The sequence below is a fragment of the Sphaerodactylus townsendi genome, linkage group LG13 (genome assembly GCF_021028975.2).
Source record: "Sphaerodactylus townsendi isolate TG3544 linkage group LG13, MPM_Stown_v2.3, whole genome shotgun sequence".
NCBI lineage: Eukaryota > Metazoa > Chordata > Lepidosauria > Squamata > Sphaerodactylidae > Sphaerodactylus > Sphaerodactylus townsendi.
The window spans coordinates 56421926-56447033 of record NC_059437.1 but is presented as its reverse complement, the minus strand read 5'-3'; the positions used below and the strand labels follow the sequence as shown (position 1 = coordinate 56447033).

The following is a 25108-nucleotide window of genomic DNA, read 5'->3' as shown; positions in this document are numbered from 1 at the left end:
CAGCAGATCTGTAAGCACATCTATCTGATTAAGAGGACCAAACAAGGACGCAGGGCAGGCTTTATATTAGAGGAATGCAGGTGGGGATAGAAAGTTCTCAAGGAACTTGCTGGGAGGCGTTTTACATTTCTAATTAGTCTTATTTGTTTGCTGTACTACATAAGGCCAGTTCGTAGATCCTTTCCATAGCACCCTGAGCAAACATAGATCAGTGGCTCAAAAGTGTTTTATTAATATGCACACAGATCTGGAAAGTTCCAGTCACAAAGCTGTAGCTTCCGTTCTGCCTCTAGCCAGTGACTACAGACAAGTATGTATTTCCGAGAAGTCTGTTCCCTGAGAGACTCAGGATCCTGTCACATGAAGCTGCTTCATGGTACCGTGGCACGGTGCTCCAACAGCAGCCCGCCCTGGCTGGCTGCTAAATTAAACATTGATTCCACTTGACTCAGCCTTTATATGGGCCTGCTGGTGAGGTTACAGAACAAAGGCACCCCTCCAGCAGGCAATCAGAAGCAATGGGAGTGGATTCCCTTCAACCCCGACAGGACCTCCACTTGACAAGGCTGGGAACTCAGACTGCAGTCCCTGCCTTGCTTTGCTGGCTATTCTTACACGTCTAGAGCAGGGTAGGAACCTCGCGGCTCTCAGATGTTGAGACCTGGAACCCCATCAGCCCTACCAGCATGGCCAATTGGCCATGCTGAAAATAAGTGAAACATCTGGCATTCCTGATCCCTCAACGCCAAACTTGCACGGTTGAAGTCTCAGCACTCCGCTGAAGATGCCTTTGCTCCACTAGTGATGCTCTGCCCAAACCAAGGAACCATTTCAGCCAGTGGAGGCTCCTGTGTATAATTTATTGGTGTGAATCAAAAAGAGGAAAAAACGAATCAGTGGATGGGGAAGGGACAAAGAAGAATTAATGCATCTTCAGTGATTGTTTAAAACCTAGAATTGATGGAGATGGTTTAATGTCAGGCAGACGAGGGGGGTGTTTTAATGAGGGGTCTACAGGCGGCCTCCTTACTTCCTGAACCCCTCATTAAAGCGATGAATAAATGGCAGTGAGGTGAAGGAGAGACATTCAGAGATACCAAAGTGGGCAGGGAAGGAAAAGGCCACGGGGGGCGGAAGGGAGGGAAACAGAAGTGCTTGGTCTCTGCAGGCAAGAGCAAGAAGAATGGCCTTCCACTCTTTCCCCTGACTAAGCTAAAGGTTACTACAAAGGCCATCCAGCTCAGCCCTCTTTGGACCAATCCTGAGTCTTGCAGAAGCAGGGCTGGGGGAGAGTCAGCCGGGCCCTTTTCTTCCGCAGCCACCAGGCTCTGCCTTTTGCTGCCTTTACAAGCCTCAGAACAGCCCTGGGAAGCGGCCGATGGCCATTCAGGGATAGGGAGAAGTTCACTAGATCTGCTGCCTGGGAGAACCAAACGCCCAAGACAGGTTAATATGCAAGTCTTTGGAAATAGAGCATCAGGTTAGCAGACTTTCTTTCCATACTACCTAATGTTCAGGAAATGCTCCACAGCCACAAATCCTAGCAAGGGAATATCAAGGGGCTTTGCAGGGGGTGCAGGCCGCCAGTGGGGTGTGAAACCTACCGGGGGGGGGCGGGGGGGGGCAGGAAGCAACTGCAGAGGCATCATCCCTTTCTGAGCTTCTGCAGTGCCAAAGGCAGCTCTGTCAGTCAAGAACTGGATTCCACACATACACACCTAATCCTGAACACAGAAGCCACAGCTCACGTTTGGCAGAGGTAGCTTTAAAACATACAAAAAGGTCTGAAGGCTTAAAACGGGCGCAAAAACACCCGGGGCGTGAGGGTGGCTGGACACAGGGAAGCTGGGAAGGCTGTTCCTCTCATGGCAGAGCTGGACTCTTGAAGGGGACACACAATCTTGCCATCAGTGTGTCACAGCATTTTGAGGCTGATGTTCATTTGGACATTGCTGGCGGGAGGGGGCAGACTAACCGTGTGCTGGGGGTGGGGTGGGTATCCATTTCCCATCCAACTGCTGCAGTTTCAACCACGCAGAGCCTCGAGAGCCTGCTGATGCTGCAGGGAACCAGGAATTCTCACCACTTTTCCTGCTCCACTTGGAATTTTGAAGGAAGTGACTATGTGGGGCGTGGTCCTTATTTGCTGTCTATGATTCCTAGAGAAGATCAAGGCACTTTGCTGTAGATTCTCTCTACTTTTCCACCTTGGCTTTGCCCTGGCTGAGCCTGTGGTCTCTGTGTCCTTGGGGTGAGAATTGTTGTGTCTGTGGTGGGCGGAGCTGGTAAGGAGCCGACAGGCACCATCCTGAGCTGGAAAAGGGGAGCATTTGCATGAGGGATGTGCCATGAAAACCCCAGTCGGGGTGTGTTTGTGTGTGTGGCTGCAGCTTCCGGAAGGCAGTTTCGATGGGGAAATGCGTCGGAGCCGCTGAAAGCTCCCACATCAGGTATGCCTTGCTTGCGCCAATGAAATCACCTAAGCTGATCGGCTGGCACAGAACTGAGACGACAGACAGACATGAAAGAGCAAGGAAGGGGGATAAGCTGCAGCACAGAGAAAGAAGGCAGGAGAGAGAAGAAAGAGGCTCTTGGGCGAAAGGTGTGGTCTGCAGCCGACCCAGGACCTCTTGACCACAGACTGACCGGGCATTCTGACTCTGTGTGGCCAACACATCGGCCACTGCACTCCCTCTGGGACTCGAGCATGCCTCTGCGGCAGTTCTATGTGGATAGAGAGATGCTCAACCTCCCTGTTCTCAGAGGGCACGACACTGTCACAAAGGCGCATTTTCCCCTCCAAAGGCTGATGCTCGTTCCATCGCAGTACATGAAATGGAGGTAAAAACTGGAACTGTGGCCTGGGGAGGTCACTGCGTGAAACTCACCGGTTGAGAGCTCTACCAGCACATGGGACACACTTCTCTAACACGGACACGCATGTGGAAGAGCACAAGGTTAGAGCGCTGACTTCGGGTGGTGGGATCCCATGACTGCCCCTGCTGACAGAGGCTAACTTGGACCAGCTGCACATGACCGACAGCACATCACTGTCCCCAGAGGAGAACATCGACGGGGCTGTTGCAGCTCCATCACTCCTCAGCCCGGAGCTCCCTGCTCTGCTGCTGCAGCCTGGACTGGACGCGCTCGTAAAAGAGCAGGTAAGCGCTGGACGAGAGGACCTCCTGCAAAGTGGTTTTGCGCACCACGTCGTCTGAAATCCACAGCCACTGATTACTGGCAGCCAGTGAGTTTTTGGAAAGCGGGGAGCGGCGGTACGTCACAAAGTGTCCCGAATGCATGTCCCCGTGGTGGACCACCACAGCCATCAGCCGGTAGAGATACGCCGGGGAGCTTACGAGGGCGGGAGTTGGAGGGGAGAAGGGAGAGAAAAAAGAGCGATGTGTGTTTTTTCTATGCGCTGCAGCCCTGCGGTCATTGCCCACGCTGGTGTCAAAAGCCACAACCCACGGCATCTTCCACCAAGTACCCCCCAGGGCCCCTTTAGCTCAGCTGTGTCTTCTCTAACAGGCAGTAGCTTTCTGAAAACTCAGGCAGAGAAAGGCCTTTCGCAGCACCTACAGCAAGGGTCTGCTACCTGTGGCTCTCCAGATGTTCATGGACTACAATTCCCATCAGCCCCTGCCAGCATGGCCAATTGGCCATGATGGCAGGGGCTGATGGGAATTGTAGTCCATGAACATCTGGAGAGCCACAGGTTGCAGACCTCTGACCTACGGCTTGCTGTTACTAGCGCCCCACCCGCTCCCCAGAAAAGGCCCCAGTGGCCTTGCTGAAGGCAGAAAGGTGGGGGCATACATTTCGAAAGCTTTTATAGTAGCCTCCTGTCCTTCCGAAAACCAAGGGAGGAAACTTGTATCAGATTCCAATAGATTTCACCCAGATTGCTAACCCTTTGAGTTCTGCACAAAGGGACCCCTCAGCTGTCAATGAGGGATGGAGCAAGTTAGGGATTTTGGTCCTCTGCTGGGTCACTCCCACCTCTGGGTCACTTCTGCAGCTGCCGGCATCTGGCTTACCTGCAGTCAGAAGCTGCCATGAAGGGAAATCCTATAGGGGATGTCAGCAACGATGGGGAGCAGGTGCCGTTCATGAACGAGGGTTTATTACCATCCAGCTGTTCCACATCTGCAAGAGAAGCAGCACCATTAAGCAATGAACTGAACTATGCACACTGCGAACAACAATGCTCTCTAACTGAACCACCCTTGCCTGGCTGTCACCCGTGCTAAGGGAGAGTTGTTTCTGGGGGAAGAAGAAGAAGAGTTTGGATTTATATCCCCCCTTTCTCTCCTGCAGAAGACTCAAAGGGGCTGACAATCTCCTTGCCCTTCCCCCCTCACAACAAACACCCTGTGAGGTGGGTGGGGCTGAGAGAGCTCCGAGAAGCTGTGACTAGCCCAAGGTCACCCAGCTGGCGTGTGTGGGAGTGCACAGGCTAATCTGAATTCCCCAGATAAACCTCCACAGCTCAGGCGGCAGAGCAGAGAATCAAACCCGGTTCCTCCAGATTAGATACACGAGCTCTTAACCTCCTACACCACTGCTGCTCCTGGGACCAGATAGAGAGGCACTACAGAAGTTGGCCCCCGTTTTTTGTTTGACAAAAGACTAACGGAGGAGGACTCAAACAGAGCCCTATGGGGGTGAAGCGGTTAATAAATCTAAACAATAAATAAATAAATAAATTATGTACAGTCATTTGCAAGGCTGCTCTCAAAGGTTACCTGGGGGCCTTTTGAGAAGTTCTTTGTTGGGTTTTAAGCTCTTTGGATCCCAAATCTTTTCCTTCATGAGAGCTAAAAACCTGCCCTTTTTTGAAATGCTTCTGTTTCTTCCTGCACTAACAATTCTAACCTTACCCCTGTGTTCCACCCCCCACCCTGCCCCCGGGCACTGGCGTAATGCCCATTGGGCAAGGTGGGCAGCTGCCCAGGGCATCACCTTGTGGAGGGCATCAAAATGCTGGGTTCGTTTTTGGGTATTTTTAGTGGTTTTCCATTTTTGGCCTGCAGGGGGCGCAGTTTTTAGGCTAGCTTATCATCAGGAGACTGTCCTTATGCTACCCCCCAAGTTTGGTGAGGTTTGGTTCAGGGAGTCCAAAGTTATGGACTCTCAAAGGGGGGGCCCCTATCCCCCACTGTTTCCAATGGGAGCTAATAGGAGATGGGGGCTACAGTTTTGAGGGTCCATAACTTTGGCCCCTCTGAACCAAACTGCACCAAACTTGGGGGGGGGGGGTATCATTAGGGAAATCTCCTGATGAGACCCTAAAAGTTTTGAGACTGCCTTCAGAAATGTGCCCCCCCCCCAGCCTGCAACCCCCATTGACAGCAATGCAGAAAACTCAATGCAGAACAAAGATTCTTGGGCAAATTTCGGGATGTTCTTGCAGGGAGGGCATTTTTGGACATATCATCACCAAAATTTAGGGTATCATCTGGAGACTGTCATGATGGCACACCCAAGGTTTGGTGCAGTTTGGTTCAGGGGGTCCAAAGTTATGGACCCTCAAAAGGGTAGCCCCCATCTCCTTAGCAAAGAATGTGGGATGGGGTACCCCCTTTGAGAGTCCATAACTTTGGACCCCCTAAACCAAACTGCACCAAAATTGGGGGGTCCCATCAGGGCGTTTCTTGGGGTCCATGGGGTCACCTCTGCTGGCCACACAGGGGTCAGCTGCCTCTCTGGTTTCTCCCACAAACATACCTGGAGAGTTTGGATGAGGCGATGCCTCCAGATTGCTCCTGGGGTTCCATTTGTGGGTGGGGAAGCGATGCTTGTAGATGTCCATGATGAGGAACTCACTGAACTGCACGTGCTCGTTCCGCTTGAGAGGCATGCCGTGGCTGGACCAGCTCAGCCTCTGCAGGTGGATGCAGAGGCACTGTGGAAGCTACGCAGCAAGAGGTCGCCGTGCCGCGGCAGAGGACAGAGGAAAAGAGGGCTGTTTAGAGCAGTATGACATGGTCCCAGCAGAGGGGTGGCCAGACACAGCAGAAGGGGAAGCCTGAGGGCAGCATAAAGGGCCTTCATGTGGTCCTAGCTAAGGCCTGCTTCTCATGAGCACAGGAAGAGGGAAATGTGTCTTCTTGATGGTCAGCATCCAGACAGCTAACAGAAGCTCACACACCTGATTGCCCTCTGTGGGGGAATTCCTTGCACAAGGAAACTAGATCTCAGTGTGGTGCATGGGTTTGTCCTTGTCCCCCACCTATTAGTGTGACAATATTGACCTGCGACCAGTGTGGCCAGTGTCGGTCATAACCTATAAGACCTTTGTCGGTGACAACCAGCGGTTCGACAGGAATTCTAGGTCTCTGAGGTCTGCATGTATTGGCAAAATAACCTCAGCAGAAGTTGAGATGTTGAATGCTATGCGGGGCCTCTGCATCCCCTGGCAGGGGCTGGATGTTTTAGGACCCATGGAGCAAAATTCTGCTGCCCAAAAAACTAAAACCTGTGATTTGTAACGTAACGGTCTGCAAGGCATGCGTGAACTTTAACTTCCTGTTGTCACCCTCTGAATAAAGTCAGTGGTGTTTTCGTTAAGCCATCTAGATTCAGCTCCCCTTTTCCCTCCACAGTGCGTGTCTGTCCTGCCGTGCCTCCCAAGAGCACAGGATGGTATTCACACAGTCAATTCTTTCTTGTATCCTCACCCAGACACTCTGGCCACACTGGCCGCCAGTACCTGGAATCACCATCATAAGCAAAAACGTGTCCCCTGATTGCCAGCTATTGGCAGAGGTGTTTTGGGGGGAAATGTTGCCCAGGGACAACACCTGCCCCAGGTGCCTCCCTCCGCACTCACGGGGCAGCTCGGATGGGCACCACAGCGGCAGGAGCTGGCCGGGGACATTTGACCCCCCTGTTCCCGTTGCAGATACACCACTGGCTATTGGTGCCAAGGAAAAAGACACTGAGGGCATCCATTAGTGCAGGGGTCTGCAACCTGCGGGCTCTCCAGATGTTCATGGACTACAAATCCCATCAGCCAATTGGCCATGCTGGCAGGGACTGATGGGAATTGTAGTCCATGAACATCTGGAGAGCCGCAGGTTGCAGACCCCTGCACTAGTCAGAGTGGTCCCTCCAACTCACCCATCGGTTCCCACAGGTGCCCTCTAAAGGGTGTTGCTAAGATCTTAAGAATGGGATCTCACCTTCCCCAGCTTCAGCTGCTTAACAAAGGTTGTTCTCTGGTTCTCTGCGACTTGGCTGCTCCCCTGTGCCTCTACCTGGGAAAACAGAATTTCTCCTGTTGACATCAGGGTGACCATCCCAAACTCAGGCGCTGCAGATTTCTCAATGACAGCAGCATCCAGAGACAGACAGTTCATTTGGATTGATTCTTGGATGTGGTCGTAGCAAACTTCCCCAGGTGTGACCTAGTTCAGATGGAGCTCCAATGAGGCCTCCATGTAAGAAACCTCTGCATGACTGTAGTAGCTATGAGTTCTAGCAGAGACAGCCGGTCCTCTTCTAAAACCTTCTCAACAATGACACCAGCCTCATTGAGTGCTCACCTATCAACTGGACTCAGATTCTGCAGGAGAAGCCAGGAGTTGCTGGTGAGAGAAGAGACTTGTAGTAACAAGAGGGCTGCAGGAATGTTTTCTGCAGAACTAACAGCTGTCAGAGGCACTCAGGAACTGTATTTAGAGCTCCTGCATGAATATATACAAGGTGTAACCAGGTAACTAAAGAAGAGCCTGTTCGCAGCCATCTCAGGCAAACCAACAAATCTAGAGAGAATGGAGAAAGAGGAGCAATCTCATTGGCTCCCAGAACTGTCAGTCAAAAAGGAAGAAGGGGGGGGAGGAGAGTTTGGATGCATACCCCACCTTTCTCTCCTGTAAGGAGACTCAGGATGGCTTACAAGCTCCTTTCCCTTCCTCTCCCCACAACAGACACCTTGTGTGGTAGGTGCGGCTGAGAGAGTTCAGAGAGAAATGTGACTAGCCCAAGGTCACTCAGCAGGAATGTAGGAGTGCAGAAACGCATCTGGCTCACCAGATAAGCCTCTGCCACTCAGGTGGAGGAGTTGGGAATCAAACCCGGTTCTCCAGATTACAATCCACCTGTTCTTAATCACTACACCACACTGGCTCTCTGTATTATTGTATTATTGGAGGAAAGAGAAGAACAGCCATACAGGGAGACCGAGCAGCTTGCCCAGGTCAGCCACATTCAAAGGATGCTTCTGCCGCGCTGGAAGCAGCTCGCGAGCTCACACTTCTTGTGCTGCACTTCCAGGCAACCAGACAAGGGCAAAACCCCGAAGAACTAACTCTCTGCAACACCATGACAATCCACCTTGCCTTTGGTGGTAAAAACTCTCGAGGCAGCGTTGCTTCCAAGGTTGCACACAGAACAGGATGAAACCTCCGGAGCAATGTGGGGAAAAGGGGGCCTTCCCAACACATGAATGAACAGTGAGTTGACACCGTGTTCCTATGCACCGATGTGACCCACGCTGAAGAGAAGCACAAACCAGAACAACATACTTTGGTGCAGTTGTTGCAGACGACATCCTTGACCAACTCAGAAGAGATGAAATGGTGGAGGCACTGGTCCAGGGTCATGGGGTGGCCCTGCGTCCAAGGGAAGGAACAGGATGCAGAGAGTTGGGAGGCCTTCATCATTAGAAACAGCAGCTTCCTCTGTGAAGCTGAGTGCCCAGCCCCCACGGGGAGAGCAGGACTTACCCACTTAGTGGCAGGAATGCTCAAGGACAGGCTGTCGAAAGTATCGTACCTCACAGGGCTCTGAAAGAGAAACCACCCACACCTCCATCAAAGGGGCAATTTGCAGTGGCCTCGTTCCCACACAGCCTTCGTGGCTGGCTGGAAACCATTTCCAAGGTCAGCTTCACCTATTAGGTGTAGACTGCAAATGTCTGCTATGTGTATGTGGCAGTGGCATGGAACCTGGGTTCAAATTCTTCCTTAAAACTGCCTTGGAGCAACACATGCAACAGAATGGGTACCTTAATGGAAAGCAACACTTCAGACTCAGGGAGAGGCTGTTTGTGCTACATTTGGCCCACCTGCCTGCCCTTTCTCTGCCTCACCTACGCACACATACCTGATGCCTGCAATGCTTGCAAACCATGTTGCTTGTCAGTCTCCCGTGAAAAGGATGCTGCAGCTTCCAGTGATTCGACACAGAATGAGGCGACTCTGCAGAAACACAAATGTGTGAGTCTGTCTTACTGTTTTGTATTGTGTAACCAGCGTAGCAGCGCTGTGAGGGAACCCTCACGCTGGTCTGCCGTGTGCAAAGACACAGGCATCGTCTCCAACTCTAGCCTCAAGGAGGCATAAACAGAATCAGGTAACCTTGGGTCAGTCAGTTGTTCTCAGCCTTACCGACCTTGCAAGGTTGATGCAAGGACACAAAAGCAGAGAGAAGAAACTTGCCCAAGTTTCTTAAAGGAAGGGTCGGATATTTAAAAAAACGGAAGCAGGATTGAACCCGGACACAGCCCAGAGGCATTTCCCAGGGAAACAGATTCTGACATCAACCAGGCAAATGGCTTATGCTACAGAGACCTTTCATGCCTTTCCAAGAAAGAAACTGTTTTTACCTCTCATTCTGCAACATATTTGCTTGTGGGGTATTTCAGGTTGCTGCACAGAGAAACAAAAAATACATTTAAAAAATCATGTTACACATAAAATGGCTACCTTTTTGTTCACATGCATGATTTGGAGACTTTGACATTCTGAAACAAACCAACCAACCAACCGGGGGGGGAGGGGAAGCCTGATCTTCAAGCACATTTGAAGTGTCTTTTTCTTAATTTTCTGCAGATAACCTTTGGAACAATGAACCCAAAGCCCCGAACTTAAAGAGGATGGAAAAATCCTGGGTAGTGACTAGACACACTCCAGTCACCTGCATCCTGGTGCGATACAGCTCTGCAAAAGTCTGCAAAAACTGGCCCTGACCAGACCCAAACCCTGGCCCAGCTGCAAGCCTCACTATGGTCTTTCCAGAAAGAAGACTGAACATTTCTCTCCTTCATTGTTTGTGAAGTTGTAAACATCAGCGGAGGTGGGTGGAGCCTGTCCTGGGCCCACAGAAACGTGCGAGGTCTCTGGTAGCAAATGCCAGGCTAATTCCATTTCTCTGACCGAACTCTTCACACCTGCTCATCTGGAAGACACTGATGGCAAATTATTCAGTGTGTGAAGAAATCCTATCTGGCCAGAGCAATTCTCCACAGCTACAGCTTCTTCCCTCCTGCCAGGTCTGGGACCTCCCCCTTTCCTCAGTCACCTTGCAATACCCAACCCCGTGCAGTCAGGCTTGCTGGAGGGGGTCATTGGCATTCATTTTCAACAGCTTCCACCCTCAGTAGTGCAGGTTAGTCCCAGGGAATGGAGTGGAAAGTCCTGTCTCCAGCCTTTGGGGACTCAACCAGCTCTGTGTTACACTCAGTATCTGCCCCGGTGAGTCCCTCTGTGGGTCCCTGAGTGCTCCCCCACCCTGTTGCTTCTCACCTCTAGCAAGTGTGCATCAAACAGACTCGTGACCCGTGGCTGGTGATCCCATTCGTCCTCCAATGAAGAGGTGAGGACATGGAAGAGCTCATGGGCATCCTGCAGAAACAAGGAGCCAGTGTGAGCCAATGAATCTGGAAAAGTAAATTCCTTGGGTCAGGTGGGTGTGTATATGCGGGCAGGTGGGCCTGCACACATGCTTACATCTCAAGATGTTGTTGCAGCTTGGAGATCTTCAAAATTTTAAGAACTCAAGTTTCTTTTTTTTAAACATGTTGACAGTTCTTAGGACGGGGGTCTCCAGTGTGGTACCCACGGGCACCATGATGCCCACCAACACCTGTCCTGATGTCTGCCAAGTGTTTTTAGAAAGTGGGCAGGGCTGGGTGAGGCTATTGGCAGCTGAAGATTTGATTGGACGAGCAAATTGTTCAAAATGCTGCTTTGGCAGCTGTTTTTCAAGGTGTGACTCAAGATAAGCTGCACCGTCCATTATGTGTCTGGCTCCGCCCCCTATAGCAGTCATTTAGTGGCCACACCCACCATGCTGCGTCAGAATTCCAAAAGCGCCTGCAGACTCAAAAAGGCTGGCTATCCCTGCCTTATGATGTCTTAAACAGGTCTGAAACACACAAGGCCAGTAAGCCTTACAAGATTTACGAAAGCAAAGAAGCTGGTCTTTTTGGTTTCTGTGTCTCCCATGACAACTTTACATCTCCCACGGGCCCTGCGTTCATCAGTAGGTTTTGGAAGCACTGAGCAGCATGCAATGATGTCTTATTCGGGTTCAGCAGCTACCTGTTCTTCAAAAGAGGAGATCTGCCACCTGTACGTCCTTAAGACCTCTAACAAGCCACTGGCATCCAGGATGTCCTCATCTGTGGCCTCTTGACAGGATAAAGCTGAAAGCATCACACAGAAAAGAGAACATTATGGAAGTGTTCACTCCCCAGTCCTGAACTGTGCCTTCAGATTCTGATGGCCTTCATGTCACTTGTGAGCCATGGAGGCCATCCCAGAACATGCTCATCTTTCCTATTATAGGTGTTGGGTGGGCTAGCTTATTTATTTATCTTATTCACAGTTTGCCTTTCTCACTTGAACTCCAGGTGGCTTACACAGAGTCAATACAGTCTACAACGAATGTACACAGATCAGCTTCCTGCAGTGACTCTCTATTGCTTTCCAGCACATATCTGTGAACTTCAGAATATGATTTTAGTCAAAACTGTAGTTTCTATTTTAATGTTATGTTCTGCCAGAAGGTGTCACTATGGTGCCCTCCAATCCAAAAACCCTCACACACCAAGAACGACAAATGTCATTATAGCAGCACCTGCTGGCAGAACACAGTATTACCCCTCAAAAATATTCTTTCCCTCAGTGCAGCTTCCCCTTATTTATTACCTACAACAGGAAGTACCAAGTCTTCCCAAAAATGCTAGGAAATAGTAACCAGACGATAGGACCTTCCCCTCAGGTTGTACTAAGAAGACTTTCACCCACACCAGTTTTACAGCAAGGCCCCACAGGTCAAAGAAACAAAGCCACCTGGTCCTTTCTGTAGTCGTGTATACTTGCTCACATTTTCCTTTCATTCAGCTCCATATATCACTGTGTGGCGCTCTTGGCACATTTGCCATTCTAATGATCCCATATGGACTCATTCTTTTGAAACAGCTGTTTTGAAATAGGCTTCTGGTGTTACAGTGGCCCACTGACTCCCATTAAGACTGGCTGAATGCACCCCAAAAAGCCTTTGGCTTAAACAAACCAGAGCCATGGGACAAAACACCCTTCAAAATCTCTTGATTTTAAAATGCCAAGTGTGCAGGAACAAGATACCCCGAGATTGTTCCACTGAAAGATGCTGGGGAAATGCATCTCTTTTCACATTAAAGAAAGCTGCTTGATCAAAGCAGAGAATGGATAAAAGGCAGATTCCGCACGGGAACAGCCCAACATCCTAGACATACCAGGGCTGCACTGATCAAAGCCGCTTTTGAACCTTCAGAGCTGCTCTCATCTTCTTTATAAAACGTGCCCAGGTGTTGCAGGATAACTCATCAAAGCTACTGACATTTGTTTTTAAACACAATTCTGGATGATACAAGAATCAACCCTGGAAAGTCCATTTGTCCAACATCTTCCACATATTTTCAGCATATCTGTGTCAACACCTATGTTAGGTGATTTTCCATTGCATATGCTATTGCTCTTTTTCCTGTAGGTTGGTTATATTATCCGATCATAGCAAACTGGGTTTGTACCAGTAGGGCCCCAGATCCAGTAGTGCACCCATCAAAACAGACCCAAAGTCCGCCAATGCAGCTTATATCTTATTTGCTTTTTCACACAGGATGAAACTTTGCTACAGTCTCCTGAATTAACATTTAAAGCTGAGTCCTTAGACCCTACAGTTTTTAATAAGCGGACCTTGTCCGTTTCCATAAAGGTAAGCATATTACTAGACACTGACGTCCCAGGCAATGAATCCATAATCTAATTAATTGGAGACAGGTGCACACATGAGAGTCATTTATATACCGGGCAGAATGATTCCTATCTGACCCCTATATCTGTGTCTTGGATTGTATAAGCATAAGCATTTATTGTCATTGTGCACGAACAACGAAATTTACAGCAGCATTCCTCGATGCACACAATTTCAGACTCATACATCATCCTCACTTTCCCCTTCCTGAACAGCCCCAAACACATCACTACGAAGCCGCGGAGTTCAGCATCGCCACAGCTCTAGAGTAGAAGCTGTCTCTAAGCCTCTTTGTTCTAGTTTTGAGAGACCTGTATCGTCTGCCAGATGGTCACAGTTCAAAAAGAAAGCGTGCTGGATGAGACAGGTCTCTCAGAATACTTTGGGCTTTTTTTAGGCTTCGGGAATTATAGAGTTCTTCCTAGGAGGGGAGAGGGCAGCCGATAATCCTCTGTGCAGTAGTGATCACCCTTTGGAGCGCCTTCCTATCTGCCACTGTGAGAACCATACACAGATGCAGTAAGTTAAGACACTCTCTATAGCACAGCAGTAAAAGGACACCAGGAGTTTTCCATCCAGTTGTTGTTTCCTTAGAAGTCTCAGGCTCAGATATATCTCGATAGGGGATGTTCAGATGTGTCAGATGCCGCAGAGAAACTGATATGGGTGACACTTTTTCCAAGTGATATTCCAACAAAGAGGAATTAAGAATCAAAACAGAAAAGAGGATAATCCTTTGGAAAATGTATTTGGTTTTACTTTAGGAATGTTACCTTTCAGGAGCCGGAGTAACGTATGGGACAAACACTGGTTCCCAGAGGATGCAGGCTGGTTGGCCTCCGTCCGAACTGTGAATTCTTCCAGCCAGCTGATCAAAGATGGACATGCAGACAAGCTTTGGAGCAAAGAGTTCATAAAACAGGTGTTGCCCAGGTTAAGTAGGCCTGGCACTAGCCCTAAGGAAAAGAAATCAAGCACAGCTCAGAATTCAAGAGTATGGCTGACTGTGTGGGCTATTATGGGGGGAGGGCAGGAAACAGTGGGGCTCTCCTGTAGTTGGACACCATACTATGAGCATCCCCGTACAACACCCTCCCTACACGACACCAGCACTGAAGTGTGACGTCACTTTTTATGTCTGGCTTTTTCTTTCCAAGCCTAACTAGAAAAGTGGAATAAAAAAACACTTTGGGGCATGTGGGGCAGTTGCCAACCTTTGCCCCCCTGCCCTGCGGCCTCACCTTTTCTGCGCCTTTTTCTGACAGCGATGGGACCCCACAAGACATAAATGCTAGCAGCAAGAGCAGCTGCAATGCCCCCGATCACACCCCAGTTCTTCATTACTTTGGATCTAAGAACAGGATAAAAATAAATGCAAGTAAAAATTAGGCAAAGACGTCCACACACCAATCTTTGACTGCCAAGGCGGCAATAGCATGAAAGCAAATCGACAAAAACAATAATAATGCTTATTCATATCTGTTTTTAGTTTATTCAAAGGGTTCTATGCACACTACATTGTGACAATCCTTTCTAGAAGCCAGATAAGCTCAGTCATTCTACTATTTCCAACCAAGGCCAGTCTTGTCTTCTCTAAGTGGCAGCTGCTCTGGCTTCTCAGGGTCGGGGGGTGGGGGGGCTCTCAAATCACAAAAGTTTACCCAGACAAGAGGGAAGTAATGCTGGCTGGGAAGGCAGAAGGTTCAGCTGATGCTGATCTACCAGATTTAGGCAGGATTATTCTTGAGGATGGGCTGCAACACTCTTCTCTTCTCCAATAGCACTCCTGATAACCCAGTTTCTCCATGCCGGGGAAGGGCAGTGGCTCTGTGGCAGCTACTTTGCACACTGAGGGTAGGATTCCTGACATCTACAGTAACATGGATCAGCTATCAGTTCTTGGGGAAAGACTTATGGTTGCCGACCTCCAGGTGGGGCCTGGAGATCTCACAGAACTACAACTGATATTCGGGTAAGACAGATCAGTTCTCCTGAAGAAAATGGTTACTTTGGAGAGTGGACTCAGTGTTATATTACCCCTGTGAGGTCCCTCCATTTCATGAACCTCCACCTCTGTAGGTGACAATCCTGCATGATCCGGGACAACCACATCCTGTCAGACAAGACAACACTGGGTTTGATGGACTCGGCTCATGTGCTTTGGGAGTGGGGCCCTGGCTCAGTGGAAGAGCATGAACTTTGCATTTAAAAGGATCCAGTTAAAAGGATCCGGTTGGACGTGGCGCGAGGAGGAGGAGGAGGAGAGTTTGGATTTATAACCCCCCTTTCTCTCCTGTAGGAGACTCAAAGGGGCTGACAATCTCCTTGCCCTTCCCCCCTCACAACAAACACCCTGTGAGGTGGGTGGGGCTGAGAGAGCTCCGAGAAGCTGTGACTAGCCCAAGGTCACCCAGCTGGCGTGTGTAGGAGTGCGCAGGCTAATCTGAATTCCCCAGATAAGCCTCCACAGCTCAAGCGGCAGAGTTGGGAATCAAACCCGGTTCCTCCGGATTAGATACATGAGCTCTTAACCTCCTACGCCACTGCTGCTCCTACTTAAGAGAGACTCCTGCTTAAGAACCTGGACAGCCGCTAGCAGTCAGAGTACACAATCCAGGCCTCGATGGACCAAGGGCTTGACTCAGCATAAGATAACTTGATTTGTTTTGGAGTTGTGGCAACACGTTTCTCTTTGCAAACAATCCTCCATTCAGTCCGGTCTCTGGCATCCCCGGTCCAAAGGCTCAGGGTGACAGACATGCAGGATCCTCTGCCTGAGGCCGTGGGCGGCTGCTGCCAGTCACAAGGGGCAACACGGACAAGGGTTTCTCTGAGCATAAGGCAGCTTGACGTGCTCAAACATACACTTCCCAGGAGTGCCCTCCGCTCAGCTCCTACACAGTAGCCTCCAGTTTAAGGACCGTCCTCTCCCCGAGACAGCAGCCAGCTAACGTGCCAGACCAGAGGCCTTCATATGCTCATCTCACGTCCACGATACACTGCCTCTGAGCCTGGAGGCTCCACTTGGGCTCTCCCAGCCTCCCAGCTGCGCTTGCCCCGCCCACAAGGCTGACCTGGCCGCCCCTCCGGCGCGCAGAAGCCGCCTGACCGCCACCGCCTGCTCCGTCTTCTCCACCCCGGGGCGGCTCAGCAGCATCCCACGAACCTCGCCTCCTGCCTCGGCCGCCGGCCGCGACGCGACAGCCGGGCCGGAACCAACCGCCACGGCCTGCGGGGAAGAGGCAGGGAGGGACCGGAAGAGGCAGGGACGGCCCGGACCCCTTTGGAGCGCGGACTCCCCAGCAACGAGCCCCGCCTCCCTCGCCTGTTGCTAAGGGGTCCGCTGCTCTGCTGCTCCGACGGACCCCCCGTCCCAGGAGTCCTTGGTTCCGGGGGGGGGGTGTGAAATGAGAGTTTTCGGGGATGCGTTCCTGGTGTGCTTAAATGCATTTCATTCATGAATTTTTAGCTTGCCTGTGTTTGGGATTTTCTAAAGGGCTTTTAGGAACAACGTTAAGAATGGCTTCCCGAGCCTTTTATTTGTGGTCTGTAGCTGCTGAGCATATTCACTTGGGAGTAAGTGGTACAGGATTTGGTGAAACCTCTGAGTAAACACGCACAGAATAGTATTTGTCAATAACTAGTTTGTAATACAGTGATGGCGAACCTTTTCGAGACCGAGTGCCCAAACTGCAACCCAAAACCCACTTATTTATCGCAAAGTGCCAGCACGGCAATTTAGCCTGAATACTGAGGTTTTAGTTTAGAAAAAATGGTTGGCTCCGAGGCGTGCGTTACTCGGGAGTAAGCTTGGTGGTAGTCGGTGGCTTTGCTTTGAAGCAACTGTGCAACTCTTCCAATGGGTGAATTACGACCCTAGGAGGGTTTACTCAGAAGCAAGCCCCATTGCCAGCAACCAAGCTTACTCCCAGGTAAAGGATTGTGCTTTAGTTCTTCGCATGAAAATCAGTGGGGTTTAACAGCGCTTAACAGGGTTACCTACACTGCTTTCCCAAAACTAGGTCTTAGGTTTAATGCTAATAATCGAGCCCAACAGCCCAGGCCAGCCTAGATGTGGGGGAGCACTCTGCACGTGCCCACAGAGAGGTCTCTGAGTGCCATCTCTGGCACCCGTGCCATAGGTTTGCCACCACTGTTATCGTATATATGATTAATTTGCAGTCACCCGCTGCTTATTATTTTTTAAAAAAAACCCGCGATTTAGAGGTGTCTGGGATGAAAGAATTCCAGAGAGAAGAATTACAGTCCAGGTGACAAATTCTAGAACTGGCAGCTCTGGCTTGGGAGACTCCTGGAGATTTGAGGGTGTTTGCCTGGAAAGGGCACAGTTTGAGTAGTAGGAGATGGCCTGGAATGTGATGCGTATAGTCCACCCTCTGAAGTTGCCCTTTCCTCCCGGGAAACTGTTGAGGCCCCACATGAATCTTGGCACCCCAGCTGGCCTGCCTCCCCCAGTGTTACCGCCAGGAAAATAGCCAAAATATTTTCCTGAGTCGAGTTACCTGACTACACTGGCTCCAGGTCAGGACACAGAGACCAGTGTGGTCCAAAAACCATAAGGTTTGCAAAGGACGTATGTATGTGATTGTGCCAATGTTTTACATGGTTTCCTTCTTGCCCTTGTCCCTTTTAAATAATGAACAGAACTTGGCTGCCAGTGTTGAAAAATACTAGAGTCAAGACAGTGCCTAACCAGCTCCACACAAACACAGGATGACCATAGACAAAAGAAACAAAGGCCAGGATACTTCTATTCAGATGCTCCCACCAGTGACCTTGCTATCTCCAGTGTTACTCCCAGGCTATAGTCTTCATTGTTACTCATACTTCTATTCAGATGCCCTCAACTATTGACCTGGTTGCCTTCTTTGTTACTCACAGACAAGGTTTCTCCACCCACCTGGACACTCCAACAGCTATATACTCCACTTGCTTTCCCAACATCAGATCCTCTGAAGATGCCAGTCACAGATGCAGGCGAAACGTCAGGAGAGAATGCTGCTAGAACACGGCCATACAGCCCGGAAACCACACAGCACCCAAATGTTACAGTTATCTTTTCAGGTACACAACAAATTCAATGTATGGCCACTCAAGCAACCGGGTGCAATTATGCAACCTTCCTGGCGCCTTCTCCGGGAGGCAGCTCCACCACGCCACTAGTGGGGGCACTTCCCTGTCCTCCCCCTTCCTCCTTACAACAAGGGACAGTGCCGCTCTTAGTGGGCAGGCAGGGCTCCCGAGATCCAACTCCAGGGATCCAACATTCTGGACAGGACCTTGTCAAGATGCTGGATGCAAAGTCTGCTTGGTCAGAGGCTTAGTGAGGGCAGCATGCCAAGCAGAGTGGCGCGGTTGCAGTTTCTCAGCAGCCCTGTGTGGCAGCTCATTCAGCCCCTGAGTACTGGGGATGAGAGGAATCCAAGGGGCGTGGCACTGGGCATGGCGGCGGCAGCCAGTGTACTTAGCAAGCACAGGAACTTCTGAGAAGGTGCAGTGCAGTCTATCTGAGCAGTGAGAATGTGGATCTGAAGAAGCAGTTTCGTTCAAGAGCCACAACTCCCAGGAAGGGGAGGCATCCAGACACACAGGGGGGGCGTCTGGACAAGCAGGGGGGCCATCTGGAGACGCAGGGGAGCCTCCCAGGCATCCTGCCCAACCTCGCAGGCATCCCGCCACACCTCCCAGGCATCCTGCCCAACCTCCCAGGCATGTCCGGACATGCAAGGGGGCCATCTGGACAAGCAGGGGGGCCGTCTGGACACGCAGGGAACACTGTCCCTTCCTGCTGCACCTCACTGAACTTCTGTGCGGTAGATTGTAGACTAAGGAATAATTAGCACACCCACAACCCACACAAATAAAAGTGCCATTCTATTGGTATAAATGCTGTTCTGTTATTCTGGAGCAAGAGCCCCTTGAGGCAGCCAGAGCAAATTTAAGTTACCACTGCTATTTGAGCTTCTGACCCACCTGAGCTACACAGGTGTTATACTGGTGAGATTGGCGACGCTGGCAGGAGTTGATGGGAATGGCAGTCCATGAACATCAGGAGGGCCAAAGTTGGACACCTCTGTTTAGAAGATCTTGAAAAGCCTTCTCCTGAAAGGTGTTCTGACAGATCTTGCTCTGTAATATGATCTGTAACAACAGAGCCAAAGCTGAGAAGACTCTGCTCCACCTCATGCCTAACTTTCGAGAAGCGGGGGGGGGGGGGGGCCGAGAAGTTGATTATAATAAAGCTCATCTAGAAAGAGGCATGCTTCGAAAGGACTGGAATGTCAAAACTAACACCTTAAATTCTTCCTGGAGACCTGGGGACAGGCCATGCAGTTGCCTCGTGAGAGGCCAAATTCGTAGGAGAGGTTCTGAGCGTGCGAAGACTGCCATGCCCCCCAAGGTTATTTATTCATTTAAAATATTGATAACCTGCCTTTCATCTTGATTCAAACCTGCTTGTAGTTATAAGTTAGTATATCTCTACAGCTAAGTTGTATATCTCTGGACTAGATTTGACACTAGTCCCAGTAGGGACTACTGGGTACAGTAGTCGGCCCAGTAGAAGTTCATCTCTTGCCTTTTTCAAAATTATTATATTTAGTGGTTTCCCAGAACATTTCTTCATTGTCTTTCTCTTCTATCCTGGTTAATTTGGCAGTGGGAGGTGTACACCAGGCACAGAAAAAGCTGAGGGAGCAAAAAGGCCAGCCTGATGATGTGGAAGGGGCCACCTGCACCAGCACTTCTGACTCCTCACCCCCTACAAAAAAACCAGGTAAGTGGAACAAGAGGAAGAAGAGGCCCACCTCCCTCACCTCTGAGGGAACTGAGACACAACCAGAATGAAATGATTTCTGAGGCAATGCTTCTCTCCCCTAAAGAGGCGTGTGGGATGGAATCTTCCCCTTGTGGCTTTGAGGCAGTGGTGGGATCCAAAAATTTTAGTAACAGGTTCCCATGGTGGGGGGATTCAAACTGTGGTGTAGCGCCAATGGGGCTGGGCGGGGCACAACGGGGGCGTGGCCGGGCATTCTGGGGGCGGGGCATTCCTGGGTGGGGCTGTGGCAAAGACACAGCCGCTGCGCCGGTCCTTGGGCGGGAAACGAATGCATGCAGGCGCAGGCTGCCACGCACGCCGGTGCACCTCCTGCTAGACCAGGGGTCGGGAACCTGCGGCTCGCGAGCCGCAAACGGCTCTTTAGAGCCTGTGGTGCGGCTCCACGCCCCTTCCTGGGCAGCGTGGGATTTGCAGCCCCCTTCCCCTGCTGCAGAGACTGCCGCCGGCCAGCCGTCTCCGAGCCGGGGGAAGGCGGCCTCCGCGCCGCCGCTCAGCCCCAGAAGAAAGCGGCACCCGTGCCGCCGCCCCCCCCCAGAGAAGAAAGCGGCCTCCGCCGCCGCCGCCACCCCTTTATGCGAGAAAATGCGCCGCCACCCGAGGCGGCCTCCGCCGCCCCCCCCCCGAAAGAGAGGCCACGCCACCCCCCCCCCAGAGGAGAAAGCGGCCTCCCGGCGCGCTAAGAGAAAAGCGCCGCCGCCAAGAGCGGCCCCAGAGCTGCCGCCGCCCCAAGAGAAAAAAGCGGCCTCCGTGCTGCCACACACCCCCCCCCCCGAGAGAGAAGAAAGCGGCCTCCGCGCCGCCGCCGCCGCCGCCCCCCCCAAGGGGGAAGAGAAAAAAGCGGCTTCCGCGCCACACCAGCCGTTCGGTTCGCCCAAAAATCCCCGAAACAGTCCAGAATCCCCCAGCTCAGCCCTGGAGTTGGCAACGCAGGGGATTTTTTGATGGGTTTCGCTTATCAGAAGTCGAACACAGCCAAGGTCGAAGAAGGGAGGGGGAAGGAGCAAGGAGAAGGAGGGGGAGCAGAAGCAGCAGCCGCAACAGCTGTCCGGCCGGTGAAAGTGAAACCTGCCCGAAGGTGGCCTCTGCACCGCCCCCCCCCCAGAAGAAAGCGGCCTCCGCGCCTCCGTCCGCCCCCCCACAGAGGCGGGGGGGGGGAGAGAAGAAAGCGGAATCCCCCCCCCTGCGGCTCCATGAATTTTCTTTTCCGGGGAAAATGGGCCCAAATGGCTCTTTGAGTCTAAAAGGTTCCCGACCCCTGTGCTAGACTGCTTCAAGTTCTGCACGCTACTGCTGAGAGGAGGGGTGTAACTAAGGCAAAAATCACGTGGCTAAATCACCCATTAGTAACCCCCTCTCGGCACACACAAATAATTAGTAACCTACTCTCGGGAACCTGTGAGAACCTGCTGGATCCCACCTCTGCTTTGAGGCCCTGGGGTTGGTGGTGCCATGGTGCAAGTGAGCTGCTGATAGTGTTCCACACAGCTGGCTGCTTAAAGGTGTCATTTATTTGCCACGGGCACCTGTCAGGATGCCTAGTAGTTGGGGCTGTTTTGGATGCTGCTAAATGCTTTTTCCGGGCCTGTTCTGGGTGGGGGGATTGAGTACTCTGTTTCACCTTCCTCCTCCTTAACAGGTCATCTTAACTGCTGTGGACTTGTTGGGAGGGGGAGTTGGGTATCTGTTTGCGCTGGAAAGAGCCCTTCCTGGCTTAATGTCAGATTCCCAAAAACTGAAACAACCCCATGTATAAGAACAGACGTTTATTCAAGTTCTGGTGAACAGCTTGGCAAAGCCAGGAAGGGCTCTTTCCCACGCAAAGCAGAATAATAAAGAAACAGTTACCCAACTGCTCCTCCCATCATGTGAAAGAACACCAAACTATGCAATGAGACAGATAACAAGTCCACAGCAGTTAAGATGACCGTGGTCAGCACCTGTTAAGGAGGAGGAAAGTGAAACAGAGAAAGAATCAGAGCACTCAACCCCAGTGGTGTACCTAGGCAAACTAAAGCCCTGGGCAAAACCTGAGTTTGATGCCCCCCCCCCCCCAACAACAACAACAACCTTTATTAGGCATTGAAAGAATGAAAGAATGAAAGAAAACAAGCATTGGCAGGAAGGGGGTGGATTTAAAAGGAGAATCTGGGGCAATTTAGGGTGTGCCTGCTGTCAGGGGTGCAATTATTAAGATAGCAGCACCAAAATTTCAGAGTATCTTCATGAGCCCCTACTGATGATACCACCCAGGTTTGGTGAAGTTTGGTTTAGGGGGTCCAAAGTTATGGACCCTCAAAGGTGTAGCCCCCATCTCCTATTAGCTCCCATTGGAAACAATGGGGGATGGGGACACTCCCTATGGGAGTCCATAACTTTGGACTCCCTAAACCAAACCTCACCAAACCTGGGTGATATCATTAGGATAGTCTCCCGAAAAATCCCTGAAATTTTGGTGCTGCTAGCCTGAAAACTGCACCCCCTGCAGGCCAAAAACAGAAAAAAAACACTGAAAATTCAAAAAAATCCCACCTGCATTTTTGGCGCCCCCCCACAAGCTGGCGCCCTGGGCAACTGCCCACTTTTCCCAATGGGAGGAACACCTCTGCTCAACCCCCACCCAGCACAGGCCTGGAAAAAGCATATAGCAGCACACAAAACAGCCCCAACTACTAGGCATCCTAGGTGTTCTTTCGCATGATGGGAGGGGGAGTTGAGTAATTCCATTCACAATGGGGAAAACCCCGTTTGAGGTTGTCTCTTGGTGCTGTGCTGAGCCTTTACCATTTTTTCAACCAGGGCTGGTTTTGGCACCCGAATTGAAGGATTTGATGCAAGCAATTGTTGACAGGTGGCCACCCATCCTTGAGGCACTGTCCAAGTCCCAGGAATCTTACAAACGCCAGGCTAATAAGCATAGACGTGACTTCCCTCTAGTGGTGGGAGATATGACCTCTCCACTAAGAACTTACGTGACATTCATAGGCCTACTAAACTGGAATCTAAGTACATCGGTCCCTTCAAGATTGTACGGGTTATCAATGAGGTCACTGCTGAATTGGACTTGACCAAGACGTTGAGTAAAATTCATCCTGTTTTCCATTGCAGCTTTCTCAAAAAGACCACTTCCCTGATCTGTGGCAGCCCAAATTGACTTCTCCTCCAGTTCTGATTGATGGAGAAAAGCATGATGAGATTTCTGCAATACGCTGTGAGGCAAGCCTGCACAAATCTCACAAATTAGCCCATCACTTTAACTGCCTTCACTGCTGACCTCAGGTTCTCCCTTTCAGTCCATGCCACATTCCCCCAAACCAAGGTGGCTTCAGCAGAAGCCAGTCCTCCTCCGGCACATTGGCAAACGGTGACCAGTCAGCTTAGGAAAAATTCTACTGCTGAATCAGCCCATGCTTGGGACAAGTTTTAGTCAACTATCCTGTATTGTGATCAGGGCCAATCTGGAGACCTAAGATGACCAAAGCCAGCTCTGTCTCCATTTGCGCAAGTCACAAATAGGATCTGCTAACAGCCGCGCTGTTCCATTACAGACACAGCTTTGAGTGTCGTGTGGCCACGATTGAGGCATGGTTAAGGAAAAGGAAAGTGGCAATAAGACAGACAGGTGCTCGGGAGCAACAGCCGCAGAAGGCCCTCGCTTTCACATCCTGCATGTGAGCTCCCAAAGGCACCTGGTGGGCCACTGCGAGTAGCAAAGAGCTGGACTAGATGGACTCTGGTCTGATCCAGCTGGCTTGTTCTTATGTTCTTATGACACTGGCTAGGCGGAGGGATGCGACCGTGACCCCTCCCTAAATGCACCTTTGTGATGTCTGGCGGCAAACCCTGACAGTTTTTCGGTTTGGCATTGTTTGGTTGTGGGGTGTTGTCAGATTTTGAACAGTTGGCTGTTATGGTTGTGAATGTTTTATTGTTGAAAAATAAAATTAATGGAAGTTTCCAAACATCCTGTGTGCCTCCCATGTTGTGGCGGGAGGAGAGGGGGTGTTTCTGCCTGCCGCTTGCTTTCAGATTGTGCTGTCCTACTGTGTGGTTTGTGAAGGCAAAGATGACAGGATATGACAGGCAGAACCTAACTGGTGGCCAGACAATATGGGAGGAGTTTTGAATGGCCTTCTCAGTGAATGTCAATGAAAGATACAAGCCAGCAAGCCGTGCTGCACAACCTTGAACATATTTTCTCACAAGTGACTCTATTTACACCTCAGAGCTCTAAGAAGAGGAGAAGAGTTTGGATTTATACCTTGCCTTTCTGTCCTGGAAGGGCTCTTAAAGTGGCTTACAAACCCTCTTCCTTTCCTCTCCCCACCACAGATACCTTGTGAGGTAGGCGGGGCTGAGTTTGGAGAGGACTGTGAGTAGCCCATGGACACCCAGCAGGCTTCATGTGTAGGAGTGGGGACACAAATCCAGTTCATCAGATAAGAAGAGCTTGGATTTATATCCTCCCTTTCTCTCCGGCAGGAGACTCAAAGGGGCTGACAATCTCCTTGCCCTTCCCCCCTCACAACAAACATCCTGTGAGGTAGGTGGGGCTGAGAGAGCTCCAAGAAGCTGTGACTAGCCCAAGGTCACCCAGCTGGCATGTGTAGGAGTGCACAGGCTAATCTGAATTCCCCAGATAAGCCTCCACAGCTCAGGCGGCAGAGCGGGGAATCAAACCCGGTTCCTCCAGATTAGATACACAAGCTCTTAACCTCCTACGCCACTCATGTGGAGGAGTAGGGAATCAAACCTGGTTCTGTAGATTAGAGTCCGCTGCTCTTAACCACTATAACATACTGTCTCTCCACTCCCAAAATCTAGTAGCAGGGTGAATTATATGGTTGTGGCTCTTGAAGGAAACTGCTTCTTCAGATCCACATTCTCACTGCTCAGATAGACTGCACTGCACCTTCTCAGAAGTTCCTGTGCTTGCTAAGTACATTGGCTGCTGCCGCCATGCCCAGTGCCACGCCCCTTGGATCCCTCTCATCCCCAGTACTCAGGGGCTAAATGAGCTGCCACATAGGGCTGCTGAGAAACTGCAACCTCGCCACTCTGCTTGGCATGCTGCCCTCACTAAGCCTCTGAGCAAGCAGACTTTGCATCCAGCATCTTGAAAAGGCCCTGTCCAGAACGTTGGATCCCTGGAGTTGGATCTCGGGAACCCTTCCTGCCCACTAAGGGCGGCACTGTCCCCTGTTGTGAGGAGGAAGGGGGAGGACA

The 25108-nt window shown here is 50.9% G+C and overlaps 1 protein-coding gene across 1 annotated transcript; it reads right to left on the bottom strand.

Annotated features, from left to right (window-relative positions):
- Positions 1-841: 841 nt before the first annotated feature.
- USP30 (ubiquitin specific peptidase 30) lies at positions 842-16262 on the bottom strand. Its single transcript, XM_048514330.1, has 13 exons — positions 16101-16262; positions 14268-14377; positions 13800-13982; positions 11331-11434; positions 10533-10631; positions 9614-9656; positions 9112-9206; positions 8733-8792; positions 8532-8618; positions 7188-7262; positions 5731-5917; positions 4041-4149; positions 842-3354 (listed from the first exon to the last, which is right to left on the bottom strand). Exons 1-13 carry the CDS (start codon positions 16181-16183, stop codon positions 3093-3095), a joined length of 1497 nt encoding a protein of 498 aa, XP_048370287.1. The 5' UTR covers positions 16184-16262; the 3' UTR covers positions 842-3092.
- Positions 16263-25108: the final 8846 nt, after the last annotated feature.